This window comes from Oncorhynchus keta, unplaced genomic scaffold (assembly GCF_023373465.1).
Source record: "Oncorhynchus keta strain PuntledgeMale-10-30-2019 unplaced genomic scaffold, Oket_V2 Un_contig_5758_pilon_pilon, whole genome shotgun sequence".
Classification (NCBI taxonomy): Eukaryota; Metazoa; Chordata; class Actinopteri; order Salmoniformes; family Salmonidae; genus Oncorhynchus; species Oncorhynchus keta.
In genome coordinates, this window is record NW_026288482.1 from 1 (window position 1) to 17,197 (window position 17,197).

The 17,197-nt window shown below is 41.1% G+C and overlaps 1 protein-coding gene and 1 pseudogene across 31 annotated transcripts; both read left to right on the forward strand.

The window, feature by feature from the left end:
- The first annotated feature begins 1,772 nt into the window (after nt 1-1,772).
- LOC127925534 (NACHT, LRR and PYD domains-containing protein 12-like) lies at nt 1,773-13,480 on the forward strand. Of its 31 annotated transcripts, none has more exons than XR_008121219.1 (6): nt 1,774-2,035; nt 2,284-2,457; nt 12,403-12,582; nt 12,685-12,786; nt 12,957-13,058; nt 13,399-13,474. XR_008121219.1 is itself a non-coding variant. In XM_052510480.1 (5 exons), exons 1-4 carry the CDS (start codon nt 1,827-1,829, stop codon nt 12,701-12,703), a joined length of 582 nt encoding a protein of 193 aa, XP_052366440.1. In that variant the 5' UTR covers nt 1,774-1,826; the 3' UTR covers nt 12,704-12,752; nt 12,787-13,056. The 31 variants fall into 31 exon arrangements, 9 of the variants coding, with proteins under 9 accessions (XP_052366447.1, XP_052366442.1, XP_052366446.1 ...); XR_008121217.1 differs by lacking the exon at nt 12,685-12,786 and adding an exon at nt 12,821-12,922; XR_008121221.1 differs by lacking the exons at nt 12,685-12,786; nt 12,957-13,058 and adding an exon at nt 12,787-12,888 and having other exon boundaries at nt 1,773-2,035; nt 13,399-13,467.
- Nucleotides 13,481-15,219: 1,739 nt separating this feature from the next.
- On the forward strand, nt 15,220-16,270 carry LOC127925535 (ribonuclease inhibitor-like; annotated as a pseudogene).
- The last annotated feature ends 927 nt before the right edge of the window (nt 16,271-17,197 follow it).

Here is a 17,197-nt window from a genome sequence, read left to right on the forward strand (position 1 = left end):
AGGGTGAATACGTGGTCTGTCATTTTTTAATTTTTGCAGGAAATGTATGAGTCATTTATGCAGGAAATTTAGGAGTCTGTTGTTAATGATAATGCAGAGGATTTTCCAGAAGTTGCTGCTGAAGCACATCTCACGGTAGTTATTGAGGTCGAATTTCTCTCCGCTCTTTTGGAATGATCAGTCCTTGGCTCCAAATATCGGGGGAAGATGCCAGAGCTAAGGATGATGTTAAAGAGTGTAATTGGAATTTGTGGTCTGAATATGTGATCATTTCATTTAGGATACCATCAACACCCAGTCCTTTTTGTGTTTATATTTTGTCCTGTGCAGATGTCAGATCTGAAATCCTTTTTAGCTAATTTCTACCATAATTCTCCCTTGCACTCCATTTGGAAAATCAGCATGTTTATTGTGAAAGGGAGAGAATAAGACCGCTCAGAGTAAGTGGCTCAGCTGAAAGCCATGAGTTGTTTTTTGCGCATGGCCGTGAGCGTGCTATTCGTTCTCTTTCCATTCTGATGACAACGGAATTGTCCGGTTGGAATATTATTGAAGATTTATGATAAAAACATCCTAAAGATTTATAATATACATCGTTTGACATGTTTCTACGAACTTTAATTTAACTTTTTTGACTATTCGTCTGGACTGGACCGCGCTTTGTGCCTATGGATTACTTGACGAAACGTGCAAACAAAAAGGAGGTATTTGGAAATAAAGATTATCGAACAAAACAAACATTTATTGTCTAACATGGAGTCCTGGGAGTGCCATCCTGGGAAGATCATCAAAGGTTAGTGATTAATTTAACCACTATTTCTGACTTTTGTGACACCTCTCCTTGGTTGGAAAATGGCTGTATGGATTTCTGTGGCTAGGCGCTGACCTGACATAATTGCATGGTGTGGTTTTACTGTAAAGCCAATTTGAAATCGGACACTGTGGCTGGATTAACAAGAAGTTTATCTTTAAAATGTGTATAACACTTGTATGTTTGAGGAATTTTAATCATGAGATTTCTGTTGTTTGAATTTGGCGCCCTGCAATTTCACTGGCTGTTGGCGAGGTGGGACGCTCACATCGCGAACCATCCCAGAGAGGTTAACTTCTTTAGGAACACAGCCCTAATGTTGGTAACTAACATCATTATGTTGTCATCCAGAGTAACATTGAATTATTGTCCATGCTACCACACATACAGCAGGTTTTTAAAGGACCAAAGAGTTTGGTCTCCTTTGTGTTTTAATTTTTGCCATGGAAAAGACATCATGATACTGGTATCATTTTATTTTATTTTATTTCACCTTTATTTAACCAGGTAGGCTAGTTGAGAACAAGTTCTCATTTGCAACTGCGACCTGGCCAAGATAAAGCATAGCAGTGTGAACAGACAACACAGAGTTACACATGGAGTAAACAATTAGCAAGTCAATAACACAGTAGAAAAAATGGGCAGTCTATATACAATGTGTGCAAAAGGCATGAGGAGGTAGGCGAATAATACAATTTTGCAGCTTAACACTGGAGTGATAAATGATCAGATGGGCATGTACAGGTAGAGATATTGGTGTGCAAAAGAGCAGAAAAGTAAATAAATAAAAACAGTATAAAAACAGTATGGGAATGAGGTAGGTGAAAAGGGTGAGCTATTTACCTATAGACTATGTACAGCTGCAGCGATCGGTTAGCTGCTCGGATAGCTGATGTTTGAAGTTGGTGAGGGAGATAAAGTCTCCAACTTCAGCGATTTTGCAATTCGTTATCATCACAGCCCTAATGAATTATATTGTCTCTGTATCTACAGACTGATTGGCTTTGAACTCTCTATGGAGGACTACGAATCACTGGCCTCCATTCTCCAATCAGCAGACTCACATCTAAGAGAGCTGCACCTGGACGACATCGGGGAGCGTGATCCTGATGGTGTTGATGATCCTGATGGTGACGATGAGGCCAGACTGACTGTTCTCTTTGCTGCGCTGACTGTTGTCCTCGCTGCACTGAAACATCCACACTGTAAACTGGAGACACTGAGGTCAGTAGTATTGAGGAGGTCTTCTCATGATGAAAACTATAAAAGATGAATCATTGTTAGTAAGGGTAGAATTATCATTCCTTGAACATTATGTTTTTGTCACTAACAGAACTTCCGACACACACACAGCAGACTTATCTGAGGAAGATTTTGACCTCACTGTGCTGAATTTGTTATAATGCTGGTATGTGTCCCTGACCTGCATTACATCACACTCTGTCTGAGTGATATTGTCTCTGTTTCTACAGACTGGGTGGCTATAAACTCTCTGAAGAGCACTGTGGGTTACTGCATTCTGCTCTCCAATCAGCAGACTCACATCTGAGAGAACTGGACCTGAGAGACACTAAGCTGTCTGATGGTGGTGGGAGGGAACTCTTTACTTCTCTGAAACATCAGAACTGTAAACTGCACAAACTGCGGTTAGTACTGTGGGAGGGTTGATCACATGACAATAGCCTAAACAGGAAGTCATTGTTGGACAGTTTGTTGGAGTAAAATTATCTGTAATAATTAACTGTGAACAGACATTATTTGTTCATTTAGAATTATTTTAATGACCACAGGCCTACAGACAGACACATACCTACAGATACGACCACATACCTAAAGATACGACCACATACCTACAGATACGACCACATACCTACAGATACGACCACATACCTACAGACAGACACATACCTACAGATACGACCACATACCTAAAGATACGACCACATACCTACAGACAGACACATACCTACAGATACGACCACATACCTACAGATACGACCACATACCTACAGACATGACTACCTACATACCTACAGATATGACTACAATACCTCAGACATCACCACATATCTACAGATACGACTACATACCTACAGACAGACACATACCTACAGACATCACTACATACCTACAGATACGACCACATACCTACAGACATGACTACAATACCTCCAGACATCACCACATACCGACAGATACGACTGCATACCTACAGACATGACTACATACCTACAGACAGACACATACCTACAGATACGACCACATACCTACAGACATCACTACATACCTACAGACAGACACATACCTACAGACAGACACATACCTACAGACATCACTACATACCTACAGACAGACACATACCTACAGATACGACCACATACCTACAGATACGACCACATACCTACAGACATCACTACATACCTACAGACAGACACATACCTACAGATACGACCACATACCTACAGATACGACTACATACCTACAGACATCACTACATACCTACAGACATCACTACATACCTACAGATACGACCACATACCTACAGATACGACCACATACCTACAGATATGACTACATACCTACAGACATCACTACATACCTACAGACATCACTACATACCTACAGATACGACCACATACCTACAGATACGACCACATACCTACAGATACGACCACATACCTACAGACATGACTACCTAAATACCTCCAGACATCACTACATACCTACAGACAGACACATACCTACAGATACGACCACATACCTACAGATACGACCACATACCTACAGACATGACTACATACCTACAGACATCACTACATACCTACAGACAGACACATATCTACAGATACGACCACATACCTACAGATACGACCACATACCTACAGACATGACTACCTAAATACCTCCAGACATCACTACATACCTACAGATACGACTACATACCTACAGACATGACTACCTAAATACCTCCAGACATCACTACATACCTACAGACAGACACATACCTACAGACATGACTACCTACATACCTACAGATACGACTACATACCTACAGATACGACCACATACCTACAGACATCACTACATACCTACAGACATGACTACCTAAATACCTCCAGACATCACTACATACCTACAGATACGACTACATACCTACAGACATGACTACCTAAATACCTCCAGACATCACTACATACCTACAGACAGACACATACCTACAGACATGACTACCTACATACCTCCAGACATCACTACATACCTACAGACAGACACATACCTACAGACATGACTACCTACAGACAGACACATACCTACAGATACGACTACATACCTACAGACATCACTACATACCTACAGATACGACCACATACCTACAAATACGACCACATACCTACAGACATCACTACATACCTACAGACATCACTACATACCTACAGACATCACTACATACCTACAGACATCACTACATACCTACAGATACGACCACATACCTACAGACATGACTACATACCTACAGACATCACTACATACCTACAGACAGACACATACCTACAGATACGACTACATACCTACAGATACGACCACATACCTACAGATACGACCACATACCTACAGACATCACTACATACCTACAGACAGACACATACCTACAGACATGACTACCTACATACCTCCAGACATCACGACATACCTACAGACATGACTACATACCTACAGATATGACTACAATACCTCCAGACATCACCACATACCTACAGATACGACTACATACCTACAGACATGACTACCTACAGACAGACACATACCTCCAGACATCACTACATACCTACAGATACGACCACATACCTACAGACATGACTACATACCTACAGACAGACACATACCTACAGACATGACTACATACCTACAGATACGACCACATACCTACAGACATGACTACATACCTACAGATACGACCACATACCTACAGACATGACTACATACCTACAGACAGACACATACCTCCAGACATCACTACATACCTACAGATACGACTACATAGCTCCAGACATCACTACATACCTACAGATACGACCACATACCTACAGACATGACTACATACCTACAGACAGACACATACCTACAGACATGACTACATACCTACAGACATGACTACATACCTACAGATACGACTACATACCTACAGACATGACTACATACCTACAGATACGACTACATACCTACAGACATGACTACATACCTACAGACAGACACATACCTACAGACATGACTACCTACAGACAGACACATACCTACAGACATGACTACATACCTCCAGACATCACTACATACCTACAGATACGACCACATACCTACAGACATGACTACATACCTACAGACAGACACATACCTACAGACATGACTACATACCTACAGACATGACTACATACCTACAGACATGACTACATACCTACAGACAGACACATACCTACAGATACGACCACATACCTACAGACATGACTACCTACATACCTACAGACACGACTACATACCTACAGATACGACCACATACCTACAGACATGACTACATACCTACAGACAGACACATACCTACAGACATGACTACATACCTACAGACATGACTACATACCTACAGATACGACCACATACCTACAGACATGACTACATACCTACAGACAGACACATACCTACAGACATGACTACATACCTACAGACACGACTACATACCTACAGATACGACCACATACCTACAGACATGACTACATACCTACAGACAGACACATACCTACAGACATGACTACATACCTACAGACATGACTACATACCTACAGATACGACTACATACATACAGACATGACTACATACCTTCAGACATGACTACATACCTACAGATACGACTACATACCTACAGATACGACTACATACCTACAGATACGACCACATACCTACAGACATGACTACATACCTACAGACAGACACATACCTACAGACATGACTACATACCTACAGACATGACTACATACCTACAGACATGACTACATACCTACAGATACGACTACATACCTACAGATACGACTACATACCTACAGATACGACCACATACCTACAGACATGACTACATACCTACAGACATGACTACATACCTACAGACACGACTACATACCTACAGATACGACCACATACCTACAGACATGACTACATACCTACAGATACGACTACATACCTGCAGACATGACTACATACCTGCAGACAGACACATACCTACAGACATGACTACATACCTGCAGACATGACTACATACCTACAGACATGACTACATACCTACAGATACGACTACATACCTACAGATACGACTACATACCTGCAGACATGACTACATACCTACAGACATGACTACATACCTACAGATACGACTACATACCTACAGATATGACTACATACCTACAGACATGACTACATACCTACAGATACGACTACATACCTGCAGACATGACTACATACCTACAGACATGACTACATACCTGCAGACATGACTACATACCTACAGATACGACTACATACCTGCAGACATGACTACATACCTACAGATACGACTACATACCTGCAGACATGACTACATACCTACAGATACGACTACATACCTACAGACATGACTACATACCTACAGATACGACTACATACCTGCAGACATGACTACAAACTTACAGATACGACTACATACCTGCAGACATGACTACATACCTACAGACATGACTACAAACCTACAGACATGACTACATACCTACAGATACGACTACATACCTGCAGACATGACTACATACCTACAGATACGACTACATACCTACAGACATGACTACATACCTACAGATACGACTACATACCTGCAGACATGACTACATACCTACAGACATGACTACAAACCTACAGACATGACTACATACCTACAGACATGACTACATACCTACAGACATGACTACATACCTACAGACATGACTACAATAACTACATACATCACTACATACCTACAGACATGACTACATACCTACAGACATGACTACACACCTTCAGAAATTACTACATATCTAAAGACATGACTACATACCTACAGACATGACTACATACCTACAGACATGACTACATACCTGCAGACATGACTACATACCTACAGACATGACTACAAACCTACAGACATGACTACATACCTACAGACATGACTACAATACATACAGGCATGACTACAATACCTACAGACATGACTACAAACCTACAGACATGACTACATACCTACAGACATGACTACAATACCTACAGACATGACTACATACCTGCAGACATGACTACATACCTACAGACATGACTACAAACCTACAGACATGACTACATACCTACAGACATGACTACATACCTACAGACATGACTACAAACCTACAGACATGACTACATACCTACAGACATGACTACATACCTACAGACATGACTACAATACATACAGGCATGACTACAATACCTACAGACATGACTACAATACCTACAGACATGACTACAATACCTACAGACATGACTACATACCTACAGACATGACTACATACCTACAGACATGACTACAATGCATACAGGCATGACTACAATACCTATAGACATGACTACAATACCTACAGACATGACTACATACCTACAGACATGACTACAAACCTACAGACATGACTACATACCTACAGACATGACTACATACCTACAGACATGACTACAATACATACAGGCATGACTACAATACCTACAGACATCACTACATACCTACAGACATGACTACATACCTACAGACATGACTACATACCTACAGACATGACTACAATACATACAGGCATGACTACAATACCTACAGACATCACTACATACCTACAGACATCACTACATACCTACAGACATGACTACAATACCTACAGACATCACTACATACCTACAGACATGACTACAATACATACAGGCATGACTACAATACCTACAGACATCACTACATACCTACAGACATGACTACAATACCTACAGACATCACTACATACCTACAGACATGACTACAATACATACAGGCATGACTACAATACCTACAGACATCACTACATACCTACAGACATGACTACAAACCTACAGACATCACTACATACCTACAGACATGACTACAAACCTACAGACATGACTACAATACCTACAGACATGACTACATACCTACAGACATGACTACATACCTACAGACATGACTACATACCTACAGACATGACTACATACCTACAGACATGACTACAATAACTACAGACATCACTACATACCTACAGACATCACTACATACCTACAGGCATGACTACAATACCTATAGACATGACTACAAACCTACAGACATGACTACATACCTACAGACATGACTACAAACCTACAGACATGACTACATACCTACAGACATCACTACATACCTACAGACATGACTACAATGCATACAGGCATGACTACAATACCTACAGACATGACTACAATACCTACAGACATGACTACAATACCTACAGACATCACTACATACCTACAGACATCACTACATACCTACAGACATGACTACAATACCTACAGACATGACTACAATACCTACAGACATCACTACATACCTACAGACATCACCACATACCTACAGACATGACTACAATGCATACAGACATGACTACAATACCTACAGACATGACTACAATACCTACATACATCACTACATACCTACAGACATCACTACATACCTACAGACATGACTACATACCTACAGACATAACTACAATACCTACAGACATCACTACATACCTACAGACATCACTACATACCTACAGACATGACTACAATGCATACAGGCATGACTACAATACCTATAGACATGACTACATACCTACAGACATGACTACAATACCTACAGACATCACTACATACCTACAGACATGACTACAATGCATACAGGCATGACTACAATACCTATAGACATCACTACATACCTACAGACATGACTACAATACCTATAGACATGACTACAATGCATACAGACATGACTACAATACCTATAGACATGACTACAATACCTATAGACATGACTACAATACCTATAGACATGACTACAATACCTATAGACATGACTACAATACCTATAGACATGACTACATACCTACAGACATGACTACAAACCTACAGACATCACTACATACCTACAGACATGACTACAATACCTATAGACATGACTACATACCTGCAGACATGACTACATACCTACAGACATCACTACATACCTACAGACATGACTACAAACCTACAGACATGACTACATACCTACAGACATGACTACATACCTACAGACATCACTACATACCTACAGACATGACTACAAACCTATAGACATGACTACATACCTGCAGACATGACTACATACCTACAGACATGACTACATACCTGCAGACATGACTACATACCTACAGACATGACTACATACCTGCAGACATGACTACATACCTACAGACATCACTACATACCTACAGACATGACTACAAACCTACAGACATGACTACATACCTACAGACATGACTACATACCTACAGACATCACTACATACCTACAGACATGACTACATACCTGCAGACATGACTACAAACCTACAGACATGACTACATACCTGCAGACATGACTACATACCTACAGACATGACTACAAACCTACAGACATGACTGCATACCTGCAGACATGACTACATACCTACAGACATCACTACATACCTACAGACATGACTACAAACCTATAGACATGACTACATACCTGCAGACATGACTACATACCTACAGACATGACTACATACCTGCAGACATGACTACATACCTACAGACATGACTACATACCTGCAGACATGACTACATACCTACAGACATCACTACATACCTACAGACATGACTACAAACCTACAGACATGACTACATACCTACAGACATGACTACATACCTACAGACATCACTACATACCTACAGACATGACTACATACCTGCAGACATGACTACAAACCTACAGACATGACTACATACCTGCAGACATGACTACATACCTACAGACATGACTACAAACCTACAGACATGACTGCATACCTGCAGACATGACTACATACCTACAGACATCACTACATACCTACAGACATGACTACAATACCTATAGACATCACTACATACCTACAGACATGACTACAATACCTATAGACATGACTACATACCTACAGACATGACTACATACCTACAGACATGACTACATACCTACAGACATGACTACAATACATACAGGCATGACTACAATACCTACAGACATCACTACATACCTACAGACATGACTACATACCTACAGACATGACTACATACCTACAGACATGACTACAATACATACAGGCATGACTACAATACCTACAGACATCACTACATACCTACAGACATCACTACATACCTACAGACATGACTACAATACCTACAGACATCACTACATACCTACAGACATGACTACAATACATACAGGCATGACTACAATACCTACAGACATCACTACATACCTACAGACATGACTACAATACCTACAGACATCACTACATACCTACAGACATGACTACAATACATACAGGCATGACTACAATACCTACAGACATCACTACATACCTACAGACATGACTACAAACCTACAGACATCACTACATACCTACAGACATGACTACAAACCTACAGACATGACTACATACCTACAGACATGACTACATACCTACAGACATGACTACAATAACTACAGACATCACTACATACCTACAGACATCACTACATACCTACAGGCATGACTACAATACCTATAGACATGACTACAAACCTACAGACATGACTACATACCTACAGACATGACTACAAACCTACAGACATGACTACATACCTACAGACATCACTACATACCTACAGACATGACTACAATGCATACAGGCATGACTACAATACCTACAGACATGACTACAATACCTACAGACATGACTACAATACCTACAGACATCACTACATACCTACAGACATCACTACATACCTACAGACATGACTACAATACCTACAGACATGACTACAATACCTACAGACATCACTACATACCTACAGACATCACCACATACCTACAGACATGACTACAATGCATACAGACATGACTACAATACCTACAGACATGACTACAATACCTACAGACATGACTACAATACCTACAGACATGACTACAATACCTACATACATCACTACATACCTACAGACATCACTACATACCTACAGACATGACTACATACCTACAGACATAACTACAATACCTACAGACATCACTACATACCTACAGACATCACTACATACCTACAGACATGACTACAATGCATACAGGCATGACTACAATACCTATAGACATGACTACATACCTACAGACATGACTACAATACCTACAGACATCACTACATACCTACAGACATGACTACAATGCATACAGGCATGACTACAATACCTATAGACATCACTACATACCTACAGACATGACTACAATACCTATAGACATGACTACAATGCATACAGACATGACTACAATACCTATAGACATGACTACAATACCTATAGACATGACTACAATACCTATAGACATGACTACAATACCTATAGACATGACTACATACCTACAGACATGACTACAAACCTACAGACATCACTACATACCTACAGACATGACTACAATACCTATAGACATGACTACATACCTGCAGACATGACTACATACCTACAGACATCACTACATACCTACAGACATGACTACAAACCTACAGACATGACTACATACCTACAGACATGACTACATACCTACAGACATCACTACATACCTACAGACATGACTACAAACCTATAGACATGACTACATACCTGCAGACATGACTACATACCTACAGACATGACTACATACCTGCAGACATGACTACATACCTACAGACATGACTACATACCTGCAGACATGACTACATACCTACAGACATCACTACATACCTACAGACATGACTACAAACCTACAGACATGACTACATACCTACAGACATGACTACATACCTACAGACATCACTACATACCTACAGACATGACTACATACCTGCAGACATGACTACAAACCTACAGACATGACTACATACCTGCAGACATGACTACATACCTACAGACATGACTACAAACCTACAGACATGACTGCATACCTGCAGACATGACTACATACCTACAGACATCACTACATACCTACAGACATGACTACAATACCTATAGACATGACTACATACCTACAGACATGACTACATACCTACAGACATGACTACAATACCTACAGGCATGACTAAAATACCTACATACATGTCTACATACCAGATGTACCTCACAAAGAGTTGATGTACTAAATGTGTTACCATCTGAAAGGACAGGTTCTGAATAATGCTGTTATGTTATTGGTCTCTGACCAACACTACATCATGTTCTGTTTGAGTGATATTATCCCTGTTTCTACAGACTGTCTAGCTTTAGACTCTCTGAAGAGGACTGGGGATCACTGGCCTCCGTTCTCCAATCAGCAGACTCACCTCTGAGAGAACTGGACCTGGACCTGAGGAACAGTGGACTGTCTGACGGTGGTGGGAGGGAACTCTTCACTGCTCTGAACCATCCACACTGTAAACTACAGACACTGAGGTCAATATCTACACTATAAACTACAGACACTGAGGTCAATATCTACACTATAAACTACAGACACTGAGGTCAATATCTACACTATAAACTACAGACACTGAGGTCAATATCTACACTATAAACTACAGACACTGAGGTCAATATCTACACTATAAACTACAGACACTGAGGTCAATATCTACACTGTAAACTACAGACACTGAGGTCAATATCTACACTATAAACTACAGACACTGAGGTCAATATCTACACTATAAACTACAGACACTGAGGTCAATATCTACACTATAAACTACAGACACTGAGGTCAATATCTACACTGTAAACTACAGACACTGAGGTCAATATCTACACTATAAACTACAGACACTGAGGTCAATATCTACACTGTAAACTACAGACACTGAGGTCAATATCTACACTGTAAACTACAGACACTGAGGTCAATATCTACACTGTAAACTACAGACACTGAGGTCAATATCTACACTGCAAACTACAGACACTGAGGTCAATATCTACACTGCAAACTACAGACACTGAGGTCAATATCTACACTGTAAACTACAGACACTGAGGTCAGTATCTTCACTGTAAACTACAGACACTGAGGTCAATACACTGTAAACTACAGACACTGAGGTCAATATCTACACTGTTTAAACTACAGACACTGAGGTCAATATATACACTGTAAACTACAGACACTGAGGTCAATATCTACACTGTTTAAACTACAGACACTGAGGTCAATATATACACTATAAACTACAGACACTGAGGTCAATATCTACACTGCAAACTACAGACACTGAGGTCAATATCTACACTATAAACTACAGACACTGAGGTCAATATCTACACTGTAAACTACAGACACTGAGGTCAATATCTACACTGTAAACTACAGACACTGAGGTCAATATCTACACTGCAAACTACAGACACTGAGGTCAATATCTACACTATAAACTACAGACACTGAGGTCAATATCTACACTGTAAACTACAGACACTGAGGTCAGTATCTTCACTGTAAACTACAGACACTGAGGTCAATATCAATATCACTGTGTCCTTCTGTAGCTCAGTTGGTAGAGCATGGCGCTTGTAACGCCTGGATAGTGGGTTCATTCCGGGACCACCCATACGTAGAATGTATGCACACATGACTGTAAGTCGCTTTGGATAAAGCGTCTGCTAAATGGCATATATTATTATTATTATTACACTGTAAACTACAGACACTGAGGTCAATATCTACACTGTAAACTACAGACACTGAGGTCAATATCTACACTGCAAACTACAGACACTGAGGTCAATATCTACACTGTAAACTACAGACACTGAGGTCAGTATCTTCACTGTAAACTACAGACACTGAGGTCAATATCTACACTGCAAACTACAGACACTGAGGTCAATATCTACACTGCAAACTACAGACACTGAGGTCAATATCTACACTGTAAACTACAGACACTGAGGTCAGTATCTTCACTGTAAACTACAGACACTGAGGTCAATATCTACACTGTAAACTACAGACACTGAGGTCAATATCTACACTGTAAACTACAGACACTGAGGTCAATATCTACACTGTAAACTACAGACACTGAGGTCAATATCTACACTGTAAACTACAGACACTGAGGTCAATATCTACACTGCAAACTACAGACACTGAGGTCAATATCTACACTATAAACTACAGACACTGAGGTCAATATCTACACTGTAAACTACAGACACTGAGGTCAGTATCTTCACTGTAAACTACAGACACTGAGGTCAATATCTACACTGTAAACTACAGACACTGAGGTCAATATCTACACTGTAAACTACAGACACTGAGGTCAGTATCTTCACTGTAAACTACAGACACTGAGGTCAATATCTACACTGTAAACTACAGACACTGAGGTCAATATCTACACTGTAAACTACAGACACTGAGGTCAATATCTACACTATAAACTACAGACACTGAGGTCAATATCTACACTGTAAACTACAGACACTGAGGTCAATATCTACACTGTAAACTACAGACACTGAGGTCAATATCTACACTGCAAACTACAGACACTGAGGTCAATATCTACACTGTAAACTACAGACACTGAGGTCAGTATCTACACTGTAAACTACAGACACTGAGGTCAATATCTACACTATAAACTACAGACACTGAGGTCAATATCTACACTATAAACTACAGACACTGAGGTCAATATCTACACTGTAAACTACAGACACTGAGGTCAGTATCTACAATGTAAACTACAGACACTGAGGTCAATATCTACACTGTTTAAACTACAGACACTGAGGTCAATATCTTCACTGTAAACTACAGACACTGAGGTCAGTACTTTGGGAGGGTTTGTCACATGACCAGAACTCATTGATTATTGGACAGTTTGTAAGGGGCAAATTGTCAAGGAGAGCATATTCAGATATATTTATTCTTGATAATAATTGCTTTTACTTGGAAGCCTGGTCCAAAGATTCATATCTACTACAGGTATAACTGCATATTAACACTAGCAGACTTAAACTTTTGTTGTTCACTGCCCATAGAGACTTTCTTTGCCATGAATGCATTTCAATTGATTAGTCTGATTTAATGGAATTGTTTGTTTTGTCTTTAATGTTTTCTCTAATGTTATTTTCAAAGTTGTTTACTTGTTACTCATCAAGTTGCAATATATTATCCCCTTTAGGCTGAATGGATGTTCCCTGACAGAGAAAGGGTGTAGAGCATTGACTTCAGCTCAGCTCAAAGTCCTCTCACCTGAGAGAGCTGGATCTGAGTCACAATGACCTGCAGGATTCAGGAGTGAAGGTGCTCTCTGATGGACTGGGGAATCCACACTGTCAACTACAGAAACTGAAGTTAGTGCTTAGAAACACACCTGCTCAATAAAAAATATGATTTGTCAAATCACAACATCATTACAGTAGCCAGTAAGTCAGCTCAACCAATAAGCGAAATACTGGGTTAACTGGAGAATCCACATTGTAAACTAGAGAACCAGAGGTTAGTATTTAGAAACGGTGTTGGTTTAATTGGAAATATGTATATACTGTGTATCAGCTATCACCACTAGAGGGCAGCAGTCATGTTGTAAAAACATGTTGACCTGTCTCTGCAGGCTGTCATTCTGTAGAGTCACAGAGGAAGGCTGTGCTTCTCTGGCTTCAGCTCTGAGGTCAAACCCCTCCCATCTGAGAGAACTGGACCTGAGCTTCAATCACCCAGGAGACTCTGGAGTGAAGCTGCTCTCTGCTAGACTGGAGGATCCACACTGTAGACTGGAGAAACTCAAGTTAGTACAGTTACTGTGAAAATGATATTGTTGTATTCATACACAGACTGTGTTTCACTCACTCTGTCCGTTCCTCTGTCTCTCCCACAGTGTGGACCATACAGAAGAGATCTGGGTTAAACCACAGCTGATGACCAAATGTAAGTTATAAGTGTTTGTTATAAGGAATCAGTTTATTGACCAATACATTTGACAAACAGGCGTATAATTAAAACACACACACACACACATTCCGACAAATTCTAACCAATTCCCTCTCCTCTAACTTGTCCTCTTGTCTGCAGATGCCTGTGATGTCACACTGGACCCAAACACAGCACACAGAAACCTCTCTGTCTGAGGGGAACAGAAGGGGGAGAGGGTTAAAGAGGAGCAGCCGTATCCTGATCATCCAGAGATTTGATCACTATACCCAGGTGTTGTGTAGAGAGGGTCTGACTGGGCGCTGTTACTGGGAGGTAGAGTGCAGTGGGCTGGCTGACATTGGAGTGACATGTAAAGGCATCAGTAGAAAAGGAGATGGTTCTGCCAGTGAATTTGGATACAATAAGAAGTCCTGGCGTCTGACCTGCCGTGGGAATCATTACGGTGCCCTCCACAATAGTCAATATACCACAATACATGCTCCACACCTCATCAACCCTCCTCAACCCCAGAGAGACCAGTCCTCCTCCCCTCCACACCTCATCAACCTTCCTCAACCCCAGAGAGACCAGTCCTCCTCCCCTCCACGCCTCATCAACCCTCCTCAACCCCAGAGAGACCAGTCCTCCTCCCCCTCCAAACCTCATCAACCCTCCTCAACCCCAGAGAGACCAGTCCTCCTCCCCTCCACACCTCATCAACCCTCCTCAACCCCAGAGAGACCAGTCCTCCTCCCCTCCACACCTCATCAACCCTCCTCAACCCCAGAGAGACCAGTCCTCCTCCCCTCCACGCCTCATCAACCCTCCTCAACCCCAGAGAGACCAGTCCTCCTCCCTCCACGCCTCATCAACCCTCCTCAACCCCAGAGACCAGTCCTCCTCCCCTCCAAACCTCATCAACCCTCCTCAACCCCAGAGAGACCAGTCCTCCTCCCTCCACGCCTCAGAGTAGGAGTGTTTCTGGACTGGCCGGTCGGCACACTTTCCTTCTATGAGATCTACTCTGACACAATGAGCCATGTGTACACATTCCAGACCATATTCACTGAGCCCCTCTACCCTGGGTTAAGTATTTCTAATGAGGGCTCTTCAGTGTCCCTAAGCCAGGTAGAGTAGTCTCCTATGTCC